The following is a 21,742-nucleotide window of genomic DNA, read 5'->3' on the forward strand; positions in this document are numbered from 1 at the left end:
TGCTGTAATTCTTTTTGCGGGGGCTTTGACTGTGCTTTAACTTATTACCACAAATCCAAGCATTGAAGTGCAGGAAGGAAATTGTTTTGCATTGTTTGGGTCGCCTACAAAAGAACATCTTAGCAGTTTCTTTCTGTGACTTTTCCACCACGGTTGTTTATATGCCTCTGTCATTTCCCTCCACAGAGTCTCATCCATTTACAGGTGTCACTTCCCTGTTGTCAAAGCAACACAGCTTAGAGAAACAGACAAGGCCAAGGTGAATGTTGTGCTAGTAAGTTGTGATTTTTCACTTGTGACTTTATATTGAGTGACATCAGCTGCATAATCCAGCTGTAGTATGCAATATTATTTTTAGTCTGCTGAGGAGCTGCCAGATTTGAGTTGAGAATAAGGCTGAATGAGGAACTACAACCGTCAACAATGTCTGAAGTATTTAGCTGCACAGCTTATTGTAATCGCACAGACTCTGGTTTTAGGGTGATGAAAGTCAAGGAAAATGTTTGCCCTCTCAGAAGCATACTTCATGGACCAGCAGTTTATTGAATTGTCAAAATCCCCATACAACTGGTTGATGTGACCCGTCATCTATACCACCAGCCCTGGTGATATATTGTAGTTGGACTGCTTGGGTGGACCTGCTTCTTGACATCATGTCGCTTGCAGTGGCCAAAGGAAGGAAGGCTGGATATTTATTCTGTTCCATGTCTGTTTATGTCTCATTAAAAGACACTGAAGAGAAAGTTCACTGCTCTGAACTCTGGCCAACTATTTAACCCTGCTGACCGGGACGAGAGTTGGCGCTGGTGTGGGGAGAGAAAGGTATGGTTGTGAGAGCAAATTAGCTTAAAATGTCACATTACTGTAAAGCAAAGATGAATAATGGGAACATAGACTAAATGGAAAATGAGTAGGGAATAGGGAAAATACACAGGGGTGGTATAAAGTAACCTGCTCCTCCTGTGTTGTCAGTTCTGTTTAGAGAAAGGCAAAGATTACTGATTGAGGCCCCAGCTGTTGAACATGGTAACAAACATAGTTTACTTTCACATGATGGAACTTCCCTCTCAAATGAAGGGACACATCCTGTTTTCAAAGACAGGCAAGGAACTGCAAGAATGCAGGAAACGTAAAATTGTAATACAGATGAAAGTGAAAGGCATTTGATTGGAATTTTGTCCCACGGTGGTTTTGTAACGGTATGTCTCAGATCTGCTGCTCTGTATCCGGTCTGGTACTTGACATTGCTGCCACACTTACCTTCTCTAATCCATGCTGTCATTTCATTGTGCACGAAAAGTCGGCGGCAGCTAATTATACTGTATGATTTTCATTAGATTGCTCTTCAGTGGGATCTGATGTACTATCTCAGTTTGTGTTATGGGAACAACTCCCCATTGTTTAGCTAATTACTGAGTCCAGTATTTGATTGGCAGCGCACCAAAGTAAGAGGCCAATAAGTCAGTCAGTCGCCTTGTTTAGATAACAGAGTAAATGATGAATGAATGGAGTTCATTAGCTGATAAATTAAAATGAATTGATGTTATGATGAGACAGTGAATGGTCTTGAGAGTTGAAGACATAATAAATATCATGTTGAGGCTCTTTCAGCCCTCACCTATAGACTCAGGCATCTTGGTAATAAATGTCACATAGACTTAAAATCTCTACACGCAATGCTGGTTTGTTTTAAGCTAGTTAGCAAGCTAATGAAGATGTAATTGAGTATAGCAGAAAGGAGACACTTGTTATCATCAGACAATGAGTAAATGAAGCAGAGATATGGCCTGTGCAGGCAAGCTATCATGGCCGAGATGAGTGCAGCATGCAGAGCACGCAGTCTTCTGTCATCTGCCTGATGAGAGACCGGAGCAACGCCTCTCCCCTGAGAGCTCTCCAAATGGTCCAGGCTAACAACGCTCTCCCAAGGAATTAGCTGGCTCAACCGCCCCAAAACACACACACACACACACACACACACACACACACAGTAACACACACTGAATTGTCTGCATGGGTCTTGCGTAACTGAGGCCAGTCCCTGAGCCCGGATCAAGGACTCGGATCACTGCTTTGTTTTCCTTGCACAAGCTCCCAAAAGGCAGAACGAGGAGTTTGAACCATAAAAGGACTTGGTAGTGTGAAATATCTCATGTATGACACCACTTCAAAGTTGTGTGGGAGATATTCATGTAAACCATAAATACTGTAAAACCATTTTTCAGTTATTTTGATGTCATGACATAACAGGACAGTAAATGACCAAGTACAACAGTCTGAAATATGTCAAAGTACAACCCAGTCTAACGACATTGTCAGATAATCCATGTGCAGACATTCATGATTTCCAGAGCATGTCTACTAATGTTTTGGTCCCACGACTATTCCTCTAGCGCCACCATGATATTTACATTTTTTGGTTTTGAGTGCAATGTCTCAAAAACTAAAAAGTTTCGACATTCGTGTTCTCCTCCTGACCTTGGAGATCCCCTTACTTTTCATCTAGCGCCATCCTCAGGTCAAAATGTCCGTTTTTTTCAATATTTCTTTTATAACACAACAAAAATGACATTCATCTAGCCTGACAACCAGACCCACATCAAGACGTTGAGTCTGGGAACTCACCATTGACGGAGCTCAATCCGAGGGGCGGGATAAACGGTTGTCTTTCAAATTCCCTCTGCACACAATAGGATAGCCCTACAACCAGGCAGAGCAACGAAGAATGTAGCGAAGCTAGTTGATAGATTAAACTTTTGCCATATCCGGTCGGCAAAACTCCGAATGATTTCAGTGCTGTTCTTTGTTCTTTTCTCAAAGAAAAGCTTAACTCCAAGTCTTCCAGAAGACCGCTGTTCCCAACAGCAGCAGCAGTCATAAGCCCGCCCACCAACTCTATACACGATGTGATTGGCCTGACTAGAGTTTGGTTTTTCCAGCTCGCAAGTCAACGGAGAGTGCCTAGACCCCCCTGGCTGCAAATTAAATTTGCTGCCGCTAGGGTGCGTCTAGATTTCTAGGCTAACATTCATCAGCCTTAGCTATACTTTTTGTTTTTGTGTCTAATTAGTAAATGATAGCACGATGTGCAAAGCTAACATGGCTATCATGGTAAACATTATACCTGCTAATCAATATAGCATGTTAGCATCCTGGTGTTAGCATATAGAATCAAAGCATCTATGGGGCTATGCACAACCTCACAGAGTCGCTAGCATAGCAGTAGGCTTATTTGAGTGATATTTGCATATTCATTGAAAAGTTTCTCTTAATGATGCAAAATCAGCATTTTGTGTGTTTGTAAACTTATCACAAGTAGGCATATTGGCCTGTTTTTCTGCTACAAAAATTACTGATGTAAAGAAACTGTTCACAGAATAAGAAAACATGAATAATGTCATGGATCTTAAAGTGAAATAGATCTGAAAGGCAATACTCAACTCATTCAGGAGGAAAGAAATCACTACTCCCTCATTTTGAAGTCATCAGTGTCAGTGCAATGGAAACATTTTAATGGCTTATTTGGATTTTTGTGGTTGCTGTCACGTAAATCCAAGTGTCTACCTGATGGCCCATGTCATTTCCTGTTTTGGTCTCTGACTCTCCAGACCTCATTGTATGGTACAGGAAACCAGAATAATTACTTTCAGAGGAGTTAATTCCCAAAGAATGTGACTCATCCAGCCTTTCCTAAACTTCAAATGAGCCATTACATCACTGCTGACTGGGGATTTCTTGAAGCCACTTCACCCTTCCTCTTTCAACTCAGACAGGCAATTTACTTGAATTTAAGCAAACAACATAGAGTTGATCAAATAGCTCAAATATATAATATAGTTATAATGCCGTTCATGGATTATGCGGAACCTCTGTACTTTTAATAATGTCCAACACTTGTGAGAATAGGGAGTAAAAAACAGCTGTGAGAAGATGTGTATGTGTGAATGGAAGTGACAGTGAACATAGTTTTAGCAAAATATGCCAAGGACTACCTAGTGGGCAGGAAAAACTGTGTTCTATTGTAATGTACAAAGCTAGTAAGCGGTCAGTCACACAAGGAGGTTTCAGTGCATCTTTACAACTGTTAAAATGTTCCTAGTAGTTTCAGGAGAGCGAATGAAAAACAAATGTGTACAATATTAAAGATCCAAGAGTAGACTTGAGAGTTGCCTGTGGTACCCAGACTGCCTTTGTGCTGAATTTTCTCCGTTTTTCAGTGGTGTGAACCATTTTTGTGGCTGAGATGATACTTCTTTCTAATTGATGAAAGCTGACACACAGACTTATTGGGACTTTAGCTTATTCACCGTATCCCCCAGAGTTAGATAAGTCCATACATACCCTTCTCATCTCCGTGTGTGTCGTAACTCTGTCTGGCGCACCAACCGCTAGCCTAGCTTAGCACAGATCCTGGAGGTATCCGGCTCCATCTAGCCTACTGCTCCCAATATGTGACAAAATAACGCCAACATTTTCCTATTTACATGTTGTGATTTGTATAGTCACAGCATGTACAAATAACAAGGTTAGGCTAGCGGTGGGTGCGCCAGACAGAGTTAAGACACGCACGGAGATGAGGAGGGTATGTATGGTCTTATCTAACTCTGGGGGATACGGTGAATAAGCTAAAGTCACAATAAGTCGGCGTGCTCCTTTAATATCTGGATCTATTTGGGTTACAACAACCCATCAGCATGCACCAGCTATTTAATTTGTCAGAAAAATTGGAGAATTCACTTACTGACTACAGTCAAGACTAACATTTAGGCATCACAGATGAATGAATGTCTCTGCCTCTCTGGGCAAAAATGGGCTTAACTTCAAAGGATGTTTCCAGTAGTTTTCACAGAAAAAAAAGGCTGCCGTTTTTTTAGGGAGTAAGCTCAGATATTGACGTGAAACTCACAGTGTATTTGATCTGAAAGATCTGTGAAAAGCCTGGTAGCCTGGATTAGCACTTAAGATCAAATTGGTGCAACTGAAAGTCATTGTAATGTGATCTAAGTGATAAGATACTTTCGGGAAGTCCTCTGGGAGTCCTCTGTAGTCTGTGCTAGAGCAGCACAGGCCGGCAAGTTCAGACACCAAAGGTCCAATGACGCAACCTTCCCCTGCCACCAGTAACCCACATCTGAGAAAGGCATTAGTGGACTGCCATCTGATGGTGAACTCCAGCTGATGCAACTGAGAGATAGCAGCCTGGGCCTGGCCTCAGCTAGCGAGGAACAACTTTGCAAAAATAGCTCTGAATCCGCAAGATAATGATGTGAATAATGAGAGCAATTAGAGTAGGAATGAAACATCCTAAAAATTGTAAATCTTTCCGTGAAACATCTTCTCCAATCCGGCCAACAGAACTGGACCAACAAGTAGGAAAAATTAGCCGTCAAGCAGCATCTTGTGGTAACAGGATTTTCTGGACAGGAAACAGAATAGATACCCTGTAGAGGCTTAACATGTGCTTGTTGCCTGCTGTTGTTACTTCCCTCACACACACTGGGAGTGTGCAGGCATTATGTCTCAGCAGCCTCAGTGGTATCTCCAGGCCATCCATCTTACAGAGGGCGGATCATTATGTAGTCGACAGGCAGCTTTAGGCCGGGGGCAGGTGGGACTGCTTGTACTAGATGAACTATAGGCTGCTACTGTTCTTTACTGGACCTCCATAAAAAGCAAACCAGCCCCTTTTACTGTTAAATAGTACATTACACTTGAGCTTGTTCCATTCTTGCAATACAGTTTGTTGCACCCAAAGCTGCATTTAAAGGATCATGTTCATGTTATTTTATCTTTTTGCCAACAAATCCCATTAAATGACCAAAAAACAGCAATGGATTTATCCTGCTAACAAGTGCTGTCTGTGCAGCCACAGCTTGTAGCTTATGCTCCTGTGCCACAGAACTCCATCGCCATCCAAAACCCATTAAAAACACATAAAACAGCCACACCGTTGGGTGATACTGTATTACTTTATTTTGACAACTGCAGCAGCATTTTCTCTGGACAGTAGCTCCATGTTGGGCAGACGTCACTGAACATGCTGGGGGAATGTGGCTCCTCGCTTTGCTAGTTTGACGAGCTGTGAGGAAAGAGCTACGCTGTCTGTGTTCTTTGTAATTAAAGAATATGTCACCCAGTGCACCAGTCTGGCTCTTGTTTGGCTAGGAGTTCAGTGGCACAAAGGCATACGCTACATCTGGCTGCAAAGTCAGTACTTGTTAGCAGGATAAATTCATTGTTGGTTTAGGTCTACTGGTGGGATTTGTTGATAATGAAATAAAAGATCAAATATGCCGGCCTTATCCTTTAATGCAAAAGCTTTGTGATATTTTTTTTTGGCGGAACAGAGCACTCAAATTCAGCACTTACAGAGATGCTCTCTTGGATTGTGATGCTCTCTCTATAATCATTTTGTAGGATGAAAAATATACAAAACACTATTATCAGCAGAAAACTTCCTGGTCTCACGCCCACTGAAAATGAATGCCACGTTCTATATTCATGAGAACCACAATAAGATACAGAAAGAATAGATATTTTATTTTGATTACTCCAGTTTGTGAGATTATAAATACATTCTATGGACATAAACATAGAAGTAACAGGGCATCTTTAGTAATCTGTACAATGACACTGAGATTATCATGATGTATTTGGGCTCAAACACCATTGGTTTGGTTGTATCAGTCCTAGTTTCTGGTGAAAAATGTGTTACAGTATCTGGGTTTGATGCCACCAAAAAAAGCTCCAGTGCATGATGGTCCTTGTTAGGAAAACCTGCAAATATGCTTGGGATTTGTCTGTGCTCTGTGGGTACAAAAGAAAATTGTCAAGAGTGCGTTTTTCACGTGGAAATAATAGAGTATTGATGTTTTGACAGAAAGCAGAATGATTTCCCTTTGGAGAAAAACAAGCTATTTAAATTTAAACTACAAGTGTTTTGGTTGAGTGACTGATTCTACTCTGTGTTCCGTTAAGTAATGTTAATTAGCGGCTTAGTCAGCAGAGAAACCTAGTAACTCAACAAAATTAGACCCTAAATGATTGGAAACGAGCGAGCAGTCCAGATTATGGCACTTTACAAAGCCGAAGAAAGAGAAAAGTACTTCTGAGACAGAAGTAGAGCTGCTCAGATTGCATTTTGTGTGAGGGAGGATAAAAAAAACTGCATAAAAGAGGAGAGAAGGCGAGAGCAGAGACGAATGAGACACAGGAAGCGAGAGATGAGGGTGAGGGAGAGGGTGAGAAGAAATATAGGTAACAATAGGTTCATTGTGTTAGAAATAAAATTCTCAATTTCTGCACACACACACACACACACACACACACACACACACACACACACACACACACACACACACACACACACACACACACACACACACACACACACACACACACACACACACACACCTGCAGCTCTCTCCCAGCGGGTGGCACTGTGTAATTTGGCACATCCATTTCCGAAGCTGGGTTTGTCTTCCCTGCTGTCGAGACAGTCACAAACCCCATCGGGGTATTCCAGCCAACCCTAGAATGATGTCACTTTCAAAACACACTCACTGAACTGCAAACAAATCTCGACTGTGGAAAAGTGTCTCGCTCATAACTGTCCCATTTTTCTACTTGCAGTGATTCTTGTCATAGGAAGTTTGGGCTAATTTCATTCAGCCTTCAGGTGTCTTATTGCTAAAGGAGTTTGACCTAATTTTCTCACACTGCACTTTCCATGGTCTTCCCCTTTGGTCCGGCACTTAATTATGTGGATCTTCACAGAGCCATGTATCCCAAACTGTGTCCCCGAGGCCACCAGGTCTTCCCCTGCCAATACTCAGTGACATCTGCTCTGCTTTAACAGCATATGGGAAAATTACATGGCAAAAAACAAGTTGCCCTCCCATGGCATTTCTTCCCTTTGATACTTCACTCTCAACTCAATTTTAGCCCTGTGCCACTGTATGTGTCTGTGTTGGAGCCAATGGGAACTGACCTCCCACCACTGCAGACAGATCAGACGAGAGGACTACTTTGAAACATATCCAGGCTTAAAAGGTCCGGGTCACCTAAATAGCAAAAGCAAACAAACAAAACAACAGACAAAACATATTTTGAAAAAAAAAAGAAATCCTCAGCAGCTTTCAGCCGCATCTCATGGCCTTCATCAGCGAATGGACTTTGCTTATAATAAATAATGAATCAATGATAAATGGAATGGTTGTTTGTGGTGCTGACAATATTAAAAATTATATTTAAGATTATTTTTTGGCCACATAACACTTAGTTGATGCGGTGACCTTGTTAGCAAACAGTTGCTTATTTACACATTCAGGAGCAACATTTATTTAGATGCATGTTTCTGGCTACCTGATGCATGTAAGATGCATGTAAGTTAATTTCACTCTCATTTTAGCTATATTATGCTCTCCACCAACTCCTGAGGGAAGTATCCGTCTTCTATCTTAGCTGCTAAATGTTATGCTCATCACCTGGTTGCTAATTTTATCTGACCGCTGTTTGCTGTTGGGCAGGTAGCGTACGGTGTTTGCGTAAGTAAACGACACTATGAGAGCAGTGAAAATAACCAAAAGGTAGATGTAAAGTTGCGAGCCATAAACCAAAACAATGTGATAATAAAAGATGGTAAAATTCTCTGTAGAACCGAGGGGGAACTGCAGAGTCAATGATAACTATCTGTGGGTTTGCCCCTATGAAAAACAAGTCATTTTAACCATTGTTAGTATAAAAATATTAATTATAGTAGCTTTAAAGAATTCAACAGCAACTTGTCTCTGTTCCTCTGAATAATACACAGGCCTCACTGTCAACAGTCATTCAACAATCAACCAACACTCAACAGTTTTTATTAAAACTACTTTCTACCAAAGAAATAGTTCCAACTGTTAGAAAGTTGTTTTTCAGGAAATAGAGGTCAGATTTTTTTTTTTTTTTTTTTTTTTTAATGTCATATTTCAAAGCTGTTAGCACCACCAATGAAATTCCATCAGCTTTCATTGTATTGGTATGGCTGCAGAAAAATAACTAATTTCTCAAAACCTTGACAAGGAAAAACCCAAACTTTCTGCATGGTTAGAGGAGTTAAAAAAAAGTTTAGTAAAGTAATATAGGAGAATAAAATCTTTAAGGACGTATTCCAATATAAAAGGTTCACATCCATTTTGCAGTGAGGAATATTTAGAAATATTTTCGTTCATCAATAGGCCATCAATGCCATAATGTTCATTTCATGTCAGAAAACAAGGTACTGTTGTTATTATTGCTAATGAAACAAGTTTGACTGTTTGCATAACCTACTCCTTACATAAGCAAAAGCACAGAGACATTATTAAATGTTTCTGTATGTGTGAGACAGCTCCAGGTGGCTGCGGCTCAGTGGAAGACGGTGGCTGATTAGGTTGTGAACCCCATATATGGCAGGATGAGCAAAAACAAGATGACTCATATAGATCAGTCTCAAAGCAATTTCCCTCAAATAACCCCTTCTCTCTTTCTGCTACTGGCAGGATCGCTGATGAGCTGACCAGACCAGGCTTCTCGCTCTGCTGCGTCTCCAATCATTTAATACCAGAGGAAGTTGTTATGGAATACTTCATAAAAATGTTGAGGTCTATGTGCATGAAGTATCTAAGAATTGCAACACTAATCTAGGATCACTGGTCAGGTCACATTACTGCACTTTGCTTTAGCGCTGGAGACAATCTGTGCTATGCCGAGATACTTAATGAAAATTGTCAATTTTACTCGCAGAATCAATAACTCCAGTTTTCTCGCCGAGAATAACATATAATAAGATGCAATGTGAGTACATCAAGGAAATCTTTTCACAATCTCCCATTGCTGCAGCACTACTTTGCATGAATTACAGTAAAATGTGGAGTTATGCACGCAGATAGGCCCCAAGCTGTTAGCCTGTTTTTCTCAAAGGTTTCAGCGAGAGAAAAGGAGAGAGGGAGGAGGAGGAGGGGAGAGAGGAAGAGGGAGGTAGAGAGGAAGTCCTGGGGGGAGACTTGCACTTGCTGCAAGAATGTTTCTTTTTTAACTCATTCAAAAGGGAAATAATAAAGTCATAAAGGGGGGAAAAGAACTTTGATCAAGAGAGAAAAAAAGTTTTGTCAAACTTTATATTCTTCATTTTTTACAGTTTTAATTTGGCACATGGCACAATCAGCATGTATGCATCTGGTATACATAAATAAATATTAAATATTTTATACATACATATACATATAGAGCTCTTACAAAGACACCTAGAGAAGTCTTGGCTTAGGATGTTTCAAATGACAACAATACATGTCAAATTATTTGTGTTGGTGCATTGCAGTGTTTAAATTGTTTTGTAAGTCGGAGTGATATCTCCATAGAAGCCCTATACATATATGTATGTATGCCCATATTTATATATATATATTCAAAGAAATACAAGTGTGCACTGATGTAGGTTTATTCAGTGCAAACAGGCCACTGTCTGCTTTTTAAGAGGAACTCTTACAAAGTCAATGGAATCATGTCAGTTAGTTCAGTTGAATCTTTAGCTATTTTTTTTTCTCTTACACGTAAAATAATAGATTTATTTTGTAATCTTTAAGCAAAATTAGACATATATAACTTTGAAAATAACAAAAGTGCTATTTCGCAAAGACAGACACCCAGAGACGCAGCAGAAACACTACTGGTGGTGAACCAAAATCAACAACATGAGAAAGTACTCAGCCCCCCCTCCCCCCACCACCCCCAAAAAAACACATTACACAACCTACAAACAAAAAAACAGGTGCACGGACACACACACACACACACACACACACACACACACACACACACACACACACACACACACACACACACACACACCCACACACACACGCGCGCTCTGAAATGCTCTCACACATACAGACTCACTCACTCGCCACTCTTGCTTTTGCAAGTTCCGACAATGTGTCTCTTCCTTTATCTCATCCCCTTAACCGCGCTTCCGCGCAAGGAACAAGAAATCATTGTCACATGCACACAAACACACAGGTGCTCTAAGCAGCATGTGTACGTGCACACTTTGTGGAGATAATATCAGATAGCTTAACAGATAAATTGGCTGTAAAAGATGCACTTTTTTCTTAGCAAAACAATCACAGTAACATAGTATTTATCTCTGCCTTCTCATCTCCCGGCAGGAGCTGTCCCAGACAAAATCATTTCTATACGAGATAAAAAAGATAACACCATTTGTGTGGCTGTTGTGTTGGTACGCAACAGAAGAAAAAAAAAAATGAGTGGCCCAAAATGGGTTTAAAATCTCTACATCTGCATATCCTCCAGGTTTCCATCCTGGATTCAGTCTCTCATCTTAGAGTCTCATCGGCTTGTAACACACTCCACTTGGAATTGTCTCAGGGAATAGAAATAATGACAAAAAAAGAACGAGCTTTGTAAGGCATTGAAACGTAAAACAAAACAAAGAAGCAATTAAAAACATTTTGCGAATATTGACGTAGAGGCCATTGTTCGAAATGTGTCTCCCGCAGGAGGAAGGGATGGGAAATAAAAAGCACTTCTCTTTGTTTTTGTTATGAATTCAAGATAAGTGTTGTTATCTCCTTAGTCTGCTTAAAAAGGCTTTTAAAATGATTATTTTAGAAAAAAACACTGCAGAAAGACCCCTCCCTGGATCAGGAGAAAGGAAGCAGTTTGATTTTGGCAGCTCTGCACAACTTGACATCCATAGAGAGCTCTCAGCAACTCTCCTCGTAGTAAAAGTCTAGTTAAATCTCTTCACGTTTTAATCCGACTCATGCCCTTCCCCTCCCCATCGCAGCCCTCCCCCTCCCTGTGATATTTATAAAACACAATCCTCTCCTCTGTCGTTCATCCTCCTGCTCCTCCTCCACCACCACCGCCGCCTCCTCCTCCTCCTCCTCCCCCGCCTGCGCCGGCTGCCCCTGGCCTTCTTAAAGCTATACGCGGGTGGTTGAGTGGGAGTGCGGCAGGCCTGTGGAGTTGAAGCCGGTTGTGAAGGTGTTGTAGGGGTGCAGGTTGGGCATGCCCACCAGGGAATTGGGGATCATGGTGATGGTGTTGGGGGTCATGAGGGGAATGTCGTCCGGAGAGCGCCGCAGAGTGAGCGTGTAGTCGGGCAGCGAAGCCAAGCGCAGTGCCCCCTCGTTGCTGTTCCCCGCCTCGCACTCGTGGTGCGTCTGGTTCATCTGCAGCGACATGATCTCCTCCTCGGGCGCGTGGTGGCCAATGTCGTTGGAGGTGGTCTGGCGTTGCGGGCTGGGCTGCCCGTGGCCGGAGTCCTGCCGCCGCTTGTCCTTGCGGTAGTAGAGGGCTGCGAAAGCCAGCACGTTGAGGAACAGCAGCGAGGCGCCCACAGCGATTGTGACGCTGAGCTCTGTGGAGTAATCCCGCGGGTTCTCCACCACCAGCGGCCCGGTCTCCTCCTCGTCGTTCCACGAGTCTTTGTCCTCGCTGTTGTAGGCCGGGGACATGGGAGGCCGCTTGGTGTTGAACGGCCAGGAGGTTTTCCCGTTGGGCCTCTTGGTGGACAAGGTGTTCTGGGTGGTCTCTGGTGGGGGCACTTTGGTGGTGGTGGAGGTGTAGTGGAACATGTCGTGGAGGTTGTACAAGTGGGGCACTAGGTGTTTCCAGAAGGCCACTTTGGTAGCGCGGTAGTGGTCGCGCACGCGTGGCTTCAGGCCGATATGCAGGTAGAGCTGGTCCTGGGGGTTGTACTTGGACCAGGCCACCTCTTCAAAACGGTTGGCCTTGGTGTGGATGAACTTGGTGTCTTGGGGAACTGGTTTGTTGGGATCCCTACAGAAAGAGAATAGACAGATGTGACATGAGATTCTAGAAGTGCATTTAATTATTCATTCTCCCACATTCATGTGGATATACGAAGCACATCGAAATACTACAAGGAAAACACAACAGTATCCGTCACAGCTTATATGTCGGTGTAAAAGGGGTTCAGCCACCACTGGAGAATATATTGATCTTGCTTGGCGAAACCCACAACAGCGACAGAACAAACCCACAACAGCCACTAACAGGCTGCAGTTAATAATTGATCAAGGTGTGTATGGTGTGGTACTGTATGTATTACACTTTATGTTGTGGCATCAACTGACACTAATTTCTCCTATCAATTTATTTTCCCAATCCATTTTTATTTGTACCACGAGATCTCCATGCAGCACGACCCCTTCCCTCTCATCTTTCAGCCACCTTTCTGTCTGTCTTATCTCTCCTATCCTCTCTCAGCCCAGATGTTGTTCTTAATTCAGTTCTGATGCAGCCCACCCACAAAAACCAGGGCAGAGGCTTTTAAAGTAAACACATGAATAACTCAGCAGGCTTTAGGGCTCGCGTCAGGAGGCATCTTGTTGTTGATAATCCAACCCTGGTGGAGCCCCTCTGCTAATTGCTCGGGGAAGGCAGCACAGTATGCATTGGCATCCAGTGTACTGATGTAAAGTGGACCATATTAATCAAGACACTAAGAGGGAACTGCAGAGGCACGTTTGTGTGCTTCGATATAAGGGTGTGTCTGTGTGTGTGTGTGTGTGTGTGTGTAGGACTGAGAGCAAGAGAGAGAGAGAGAGAGAGAGAGAGAGAGAGAGATTTTCTGTATGCAGTACCTCTATTGATCTACAGAGTTCACTGTTCCACTTTTCAGTTTTTTGACACGTTGCCTCAACAACCGGATGACCGACCATTTCAATTACAGTGAAGCTATTGATTTATTAAATGAATTAACATATAGCAATCTCCCACAATCACACAGCTCCATGTTGCCTTGTTGCCATACAAAGTCAGGAGTGGGAGTTCTGCTGCCCATCGCTATTGCTTTTGGTACTGAGGAAATAACTTTTCTGTGAACAAATGTGAACAATGGCGCCACGGCCTTGAAAACACAATCATTGATGTTGGAACAGAGAAGTTCGTTGTGTTGTTGAAAGGAAGCAAGGATCTGTGCAATATTTCTCTAAATGTCATGAAATATCCCTCTGATTGCGATGTCAGTGGCAAGCAAAAGTTCACTTTAGTTCGGGATTAAGGGATATGGCGGCTACAGTGTTTTTTTGGCATGGGCTGAAAAAACCTCCAAACACAGCCAAGAGAATTAAAAGCCATGGCAGAAAAATTCACCCTCCATCCTCTCCCCTGTTGGTTTCTCTGCTGTCAATTTTTCTTTTTCAGGTCAGTGCTTCTGGGAGAGGTGAGAGAGAGAGAGAGAGAGAGAGAGAGAGAGAGAGAGAGAGAGAGAGAGAGGTGGGGGGGTAAAGCAAATAGAGATGGCCTGGACCTGGGCTGGTGTCAGCAGAGCAGCCTGTAAATAACCTCTTTTATTAGGCCTGTAATGATCCCCAATGAATATTGACAGCCAGACTATGATGACTTTGTAGCTGAATATCAGTAATTAAGTTTCAAAGGAGTGGGTGGTGGAGGTAAGGTCATATTGATTTCCCCGTGTGCAACATGCCAGAGAACAGGACGTCAATGGAGCAGCCTGAGACGTGGTTGTCTGCAGCCTGCATGCTTTCATGAATTCCCACAGTAGTCTTGCGCATGCTGTCACACACACGCATGCAAATTTTCTCCCCCTCTCTTTCTCACACACATACACGCACATGACAACAGTGATGGAGGTTAGAGCCGTCTCGTTAATGGGAATTCCGTTGCATTTCCACAACACTGCAAATGCTCTCTTTTTAGGGGAAAAGAGGGGCGAACGAGTTGCTGAATTGTTACGGCAAAATGATTGAACAGCTACTTGGATATTTTTTCACATAACAATCGGTGTGCGCAGGGAGCAAGGGAGCGGTGGTGTGGAGGAGTTAGAAAAGCTCTTTGGTGGTCGGCTGGCTGGTTCAGTGCAAGTGAAGATGAATAATTTAGGTAACACAAAGAAATCAATGTGGCATCTTTAGTTAATTTGATTTGCCGCATTAGAGAACAACTGGCTGCCTTATCTAATTACACACACATATGCTTGGGTAATTGTGGCAAAGTCAATAGTAAACAGGCAACATTCCTTTGAACAATTTCTACCACTGCAGCTCAACTTTGGGCTGCATGCTGGCTTTGATGTCCTGCCCTGAGCTGTAGAGTCGGAGGGAGTGAACTGAGCTCCGGCTCTGCTTCTCAATGTGGTGAGGACTACTACGTTACTCTGCTCTATTTGTACTAAGGCTTACTCGGCGCTGTGTGATGCAATGTAGCCAGTTCCACTTTATGATGTTTCCTGAGTGCTGTGCTATGATTTCCATCTGAACATGGTAAAATAGTGCTGAAATCATTGCTGACATGTTCTCGAGGTGTCTGAATTCTGTGTGGAACACTATAGGTGGTCATAACACCTGTACAATATAATCCAGTACAATAGTTCTATACTGCCAGCAGAGTAAAGCTGATGATATAAACCTTTTTGTTGAAAATCTTGAGATATCTTTTGTAGGTCTTATTTTGTCTTCCCCTTGAATGCATATGAGAACGAAGTAACATGAAAAACTCATAATTCACCACAAAAGCAGTCTTTTTTTTTTGCAACAGCTCCACAAGATATTGTGTTCACCCTTTGTAGATAATACATAAACAAAAAAAGGTTTGAAGTTGTTCTATCTGAACTGCGCAGTAAGCTCCATGAGACATTTTGTTTAGTCTCTGTGCTTTTATTACTTTAAAACGATGTAATGAATATGACGTCAGCAGAAGACTAGCAGCAGCTGAACACTCAAGAGATACAGACGGAACAAAATATAATTAAATAGGCTGGAAAGAGAAGCTTGGCGATTAGATATCAACCGTGTGCTGATTTTGATGGACCGAAGACTTTTAGAAGTCACCACGCAGTATTTGTTTTTCGTTTGAGAAAAAAAAAAATTATAAAAAATGAATGGCTTAATGAAAACACTTATTGAAGTTGAACATTATCTTAAGCTGTAAACATCTAGCAAGCTGAAATAAAAAGGTGTGTCGGAGCCTGAGGTACATTTAAAAAAAATAAGCCTGTATTGCTTTCCCTGTTCATTTGTTGTGCCTGAATAGCCTAAAATTACAGCTGACACTCAAACCTCGTGGTCATTGTATAATTTCACATTTAAATATTCTTACAGTCCGGTGATAAAACGCTGAACACCTGTCGAGCTCGCAGTGTGTGTTCAGCTCCATAGCAAACACCTCGTTGTGACTTGTACTGTATGAACAGCCCAGGCCTAATGTGATGTTTGTGGTCCTGTTGGGCTCTCAGAGCTCCCCTGCATTAGCTGATAGCCTGCCTCCTGTCAGACCTCCCACTTAATCCGGATGGTCATTGGAGCTGTGGCTGGACTCCCAGGCAGGGGAGAGGGATTATTACACCCATAAAAGCAGGCGTTTTAATGGCCTTTCAGATTTCCTCTGATGTGTTCATATGGCTGCAGTACTATAAACCATCACCTTCATCTCCTCCTCAGCCCCTCCCCCACTCCCCTCCCATCGCGACGACCTGCTGACCCCTGCTAACCTTGGCCTGCCATGCGTGTTTAAGTGCTCCCGTGTGTTTATATCCGTGATTGACTGGGAGTTGGTGTGTGCGCGCTTCGTCTCGAGTCCGTCAGCTTGTGTACCTGTGTGTGTGTGTGTGTGTGTGTCTGTGACGCACTGTGGTGTGATGACCTCCAGGGCCACACAAGAAGAACATAAGAAATGTCACATTTCACAAAGCAGTATTTGCTGTGTAGTTATGATGACGAGCCTCTGACAAGAAATGAAAAAAGGCTGCTGTAAGTGTTAAACTGCTTTTCTAAAAGATGCTGCGGCACCTTGATGGCGACTCCCAGCTCTACCTACAGAACGGGGGCCTGAGCTCATTACCTATTCTAAGCCCTATCTGAACGCACTGATGTAAAAGGTAGATAAGGGGAAAGAATGAATATCATTTTCTTTCTTTTTTTCATTTCCCATGTACCTCCTTCCCCTTTTCATCCTGATGTAATTTGAAGCGCTTGAATGATCATAGACCTAGCCATTACCAAATCTGAAAAGACACGTTTAGGCGCCCTAAGGCAGAAGACAAGAATCTATTTTCACTACACTCAAGGTCTCTGAATTCAGAGTATAGCTTCTCCAAATAAAATAAAAAAGGAACACGCATTAATTCAGTGGCACTGATGCTCATTCTTCTATGCTGCTAAAATATGCTGAGTTGAAGCCTGTTTTTGATTTTAGTTATTGTCCTAAGTGTTGTGTAACAAATTCACCCCCTGCAGTTGTTTCTCTACTTACCAGGTAACACAAAGTAAGCAGCTAATTGTAATTTTTTAACTCCAACAGAAGGTTCCCAACACCTCTCCCTGCATTCGGTGTAAATGTTTAATAAATACGCTCAATTCTCTGTGTAGACTTTGCCTGTGCTCGGTGTAGGGGGCAACTTCAGCACTAAGCGGGCAAATTATCAGCCCGTGCTCTTTTACCCTTCATGTGGTTGCACGCTGGGGCAGAGGGCTGAGTGATGTGTGGTTCAAATTTAATGGCAGCCTTCGGTTCAGCAGGCTAAGTGATGCAGGGCGAGGCGCTGTGACTTTGGGGCGTGCAGAAGTGTTGGAGGTCACAACTCTGGGACCACTACTTATTATGGATGCTATTGATTTGTTTGATTAGATGAGTGGCAACAAACAAAACACCTCTCCTTCCCCCCCCCAACACCTTTCTTCCATTCCCTTTCTCCCAAGCAGCTTTCTAACACTTCTGAACTGCTATATTTGTAAGTATATAACTTACACCCATTTGAAACTGACAACCACTTACGGATGTACACATGCAGATCTACTTCCTTCCCCCCCGCCCTCCTCTCATTACATTCAGCACACAGCATGGACAACGATCAATGGCATCCAGGCCCCTTAACAAGCCACACCACTTCCTTGCCTTCGCTAATGCAAATCAGGATATTGGCTACAAATCTCCTATCAAGTGAGTGCCTATTTAATGGAGTAGCTAGGTGGCTGTATGGGGCTGTGCTGCTCCACAATGCCGAGCATTCACGGACTCCTGGTACAGGTTGAGTTGGCCCTAACGAAGGAAGCTGGGAACGGGGATAATCCGGAGAAAGGACAAGGACGGGAATCAAGGATGAGTGATGCAACTACTAGACAGCTGGGGTAAAAAAAAAAAAGGCTGAAGGAGTGCAGGAATGAGGTCAGATGGGAGAAACAGTTGATGTATACGCGTTGTTTACCCTACAGAGGAGGGCTGTTTGATTGACAAGTGGGATGAGAAAAAAAAAAAAAAAGAATCAGCTAGCAGGGTTGTAAATCAAAGCGGTGGCTGTTTAAATGCACTGCAGACACACTGTAGTTACTTTTATCTACATTTGTTTGGTCGACAGCCATTGTCAGGAAAGACAAAGTAATCAATACTGCATATTTTAGCTCATGTTGTGAACGTAAAACATGAGTAGACTTTCTTTTTTTTTTGTATAGCTTAATGAGAGAGAGGAGGATGGAGGAGAATGAGGAAAAATATTCAACACATGACAGCGCTGCGCTCTTTAACTACATAGCAAGACCCTGCTCAGCATGTGGCACACGGAACAGGGGAAATGAGCACAAGCCAGCAGGAAGAAAAAAACAGGTAGTGGGAAGATGGACCACAGTATTTATAGCACTAATGATATATAATGATTGATCTTTTCTCGGGCTTTTCATCATTATGTCTTTTGTGACGCGCTCTGGCAGTGTTTTTGTCGCTGCTGTGCTTGTATTTGTGTACGAGAAGGTGTGAAAGTCGCAGTATGTGGACTTGTTGCAAAACTTTTGAAAAATAAAAAAAAACTGTTCAAAAGAAGTTGTTTTGGCAATAAAGCGAAGGCAATGTTTGCCTGTCAATAGTAAAACAAATGTTGCAGCCAGGAAAATAATTCTGAGCTGAGTTAAATCCCCGGCTTCTGAAACATCCCTAACTCTCAGGAAAGAACAGCCTCATAGTGTAAAGCACACACTACCAATCGCACTCACACACACGCACACACACACACACACACTAAGAAGATTTGACTGCATGCACTCTCTGTATATGCTTTTATGGTTCACTGACACTGATGAGAGAAAAAAAGCACATGGGCAGGGATTTGCCCTGTAAAGATGACACATGAGAGCCAGGGACAGGAAGAGCTGTGGGGGGGAATGCTGCTATGATACACACTGTTGACATGCAGCACAAGTGTCTCAACATTGTGTCACACATGTTTCTACAGCCGATTTTGAGAGGGGGCAGGAAGTGCAATCTGGGTCAGTTCATTATGAACATCTGGAAAAGGAGTGAGAGCTGCTTTACAGATATAGGGAAGATGGTTGTTGGACGGGCGACGAAGGCAAAGGGAATTCAACTGTGTCTTAATTAAAAGGATGTCCTCTAGAGCCAGATTGGGTTGGATGGTGTTGGAGGAGAGATCTATATACCCTAGTGTGGTCTAAATGAGGAGAATGAACTTCAGAATCTATGAGAAATATCCCCCCCGCTCCCCTGAGGTATTAATGGTAGAGTCCTTCACTTGGGCTGGGGTAAAATTAACCTTTGGAGCAGCATGCTGAGTTTCCTATTATCCTGGCATCTAATCCCATGCTCTTTACCATCTGAGTGCCTGATTTTGGTCTGCAAGTAATCCCCCTGTTTGGAGTTACGCCAAGGCGACACACGGGTGGATACTACCGGTAACATGGCGAGCACGGATCTAAAACCAGTTTGCTCCTAGTTTCAATAAATCAATCAATCAATCTACAAAAAACTGACATGGGGTCATCAGTAAAAGTGCAATTTGTTTTTAGACTTCTACGGCTTGTCAGGTTGAATGCCAGGTCAGGATTACGGCAGGCTTCTTGCCCATGGCTTTGTTTAGAGTCTGAGTGTTTGTGGATAAGATGGGCAGGCTGTCATCATCCATTAGAATTAATTTAGCTGATGTCGCAAGATCCAAGTTGTGTGAGTGATTCAGTACATAAGCACTGTGCATTGTTACCTGGAGGCCTCACACATTTCTCATTAAAATTAAACACACTTGCTTTTCCTATAACGGCAGATAATATTTTTGAAAAGGACAAGTAAGAAATTCCATCTGCAAATTGCTGCCTTGTATGTGTTGACACAAGATGGCTGCCAGGCGGAAGAGACAGCTGTTTAGTCAGAGCATCACTGATGGACATTATTGCTTCCCTTGAGGAGCCGACATCAGTCCATCTGCACTAGTCTGCCATTAGCGGTTCAAGGATCTAGCAGAGGCGGCGGCACGTGGCTCAGCCTATCAGCCAGATGTAAATGCCACCTGATTGGACAGCAGATGATTTAGAGACAGATAAAAAACAGAACAAGATTTCAGGATGGGATCAATACCTCTCTGGTAACGGGGATTGTCAAATTAAATTTCAGTTGTTAGAAATGATTACTTGTGGTCATACAAAATGGCCAGGCTTTTTGATGGGTGGGGGTGAAATTGAGCATTGTGGGGAGTTGGGAGTCACGCAGAGCACGGGTGATCGACTGGGTCCACGCTGAGGGAATCGATTCTACCGAGGGCAAGAGTTTGATATGTCTCCCTGATAAGTCTGTGTCTTTTGGGCCTTGGTGTAATAGAGCATAGATAGTATTTCCAGCCAAGAAATACACACAGAAGTATACAGAAAAGTAGGCGGCCATGCACACATACTCAACCCAAACAGGCAGCCAAGCACAAATAGCACAGCACACATTCTGGAGGAACATTTAATCTTCCTCAGATTCAATATGTCTCAGGCTTTCAGACTAGGACCCAGGAAGTCCAGGAAAAAAAAAACACCTCTGAAAAAAATGTCTGTTTTGAAAAATGCCTTTTCTGTCCTATGCTATCCATTGTAGAGCTTCCTTTTCCTGCGGCTTATTTTCTGTGGCACAGACGTCCTTTTAATAGGACTGAGATAGGATTTCTCTCGGTGGCTTTCGACTGATAACAAGTCTGTAATTGTGTAATCAACGGTTTTACTAATTTGAAGCACTGCTGTCATTTAAAAGACAAACTAATAATATTTGAGAATGTGTGTTGTTGCTACTATTATTAGACTCAAGATACACAGCTGTCTGCTAATGAGGACTTCCTTTTGCTTCGTGCGACTACATCACGGTTGTTTGCATTCTGAGAACTGTATAGCAGACGGATCAAAAGGCTCAGAAGAGTAAATTTGCTAAATGGAGCAAAGAGAAAGGTAACACAGCTAACACCACCTGTAACAGGAGACTTTCTGACCAAAGCGTCTGCTGCTCCACCATCACGGCAGTCAGTCTACTACCCCTGGCTCTAATTAGCAACCGGCTTCAATACCAAAAATAACGCAGCGAGTTAACCTCAAGTCAAGGTAACACTCCCTCACAGTTATTTGAGTATTTATTATTTAGTAGTTTGTAAACAAAATGTTTAAAGAATGTTTAAATTCTAATGTTAACTTTAGCTAGCACGATTAAAATCAAGCAACTCCCTGCTCTTAAATGTATGTCATACATTTTTAAATGCTTCCTTGCATCTGATGTGTTTTTTGTAGCAATGGACTACCTGTGCACATATTATTGTTATATATTCATCCACTGCTCTCAACACATGTGAAGAAGATGGTTTGTTATTTTTCCTGTACCAACCACGTGTGAGGTGGACTAGAGATCATGTATGTCCCTTGAAATAATTAGACAGTCCATTTATTACACTTCTATAGTTATGTGAAAGAAC

The 21,742-nt window shown here is 42.6% G+C and overlaps 1 protein-coding gene across 3 annotated transcripts in view; it reads right to left on the minus strand.

Moving 5' to 3' along the window:
* Nucleotides 1-11,930: 11,930 nt before the first annotated feature.
* Nucleotides 11,931-21,742, minus strand: part of nlgn3a (neuroligin 3a) — a 129,415-nt gene continuing 119,603 nt past the window's right edge. For all 3 annotated transcript variants that reach the window (XM_028589082.1, XM_028589084.1, XM_028589083.1), the window contains one exon: nt 11,931-12,825. In XM_028589082.1, the coding sequence (XP_028444883.1) occupies nt 11,967-12,825 (859 nt within the window). In that variant the 3' untranslated portion in view covers nt 11,931-11,966. The remainder of the gene's footprint in view (nt 12,826-21,742) is intronic.

Source organism: Perca flavescens, chromosome 10 (assembly GCF_004354835.1).
Source record: "Perca flavescens isolate YP-PL-M2 chromosome 10, PFLA_1.0, whole genome shotgun sequence".
Classification (NCBI taxonomy): Eukaryota; Metazoa; Chordata; class Actinopteri; order Perciformes; family Percidae; genus Perca; species Perca flavescens.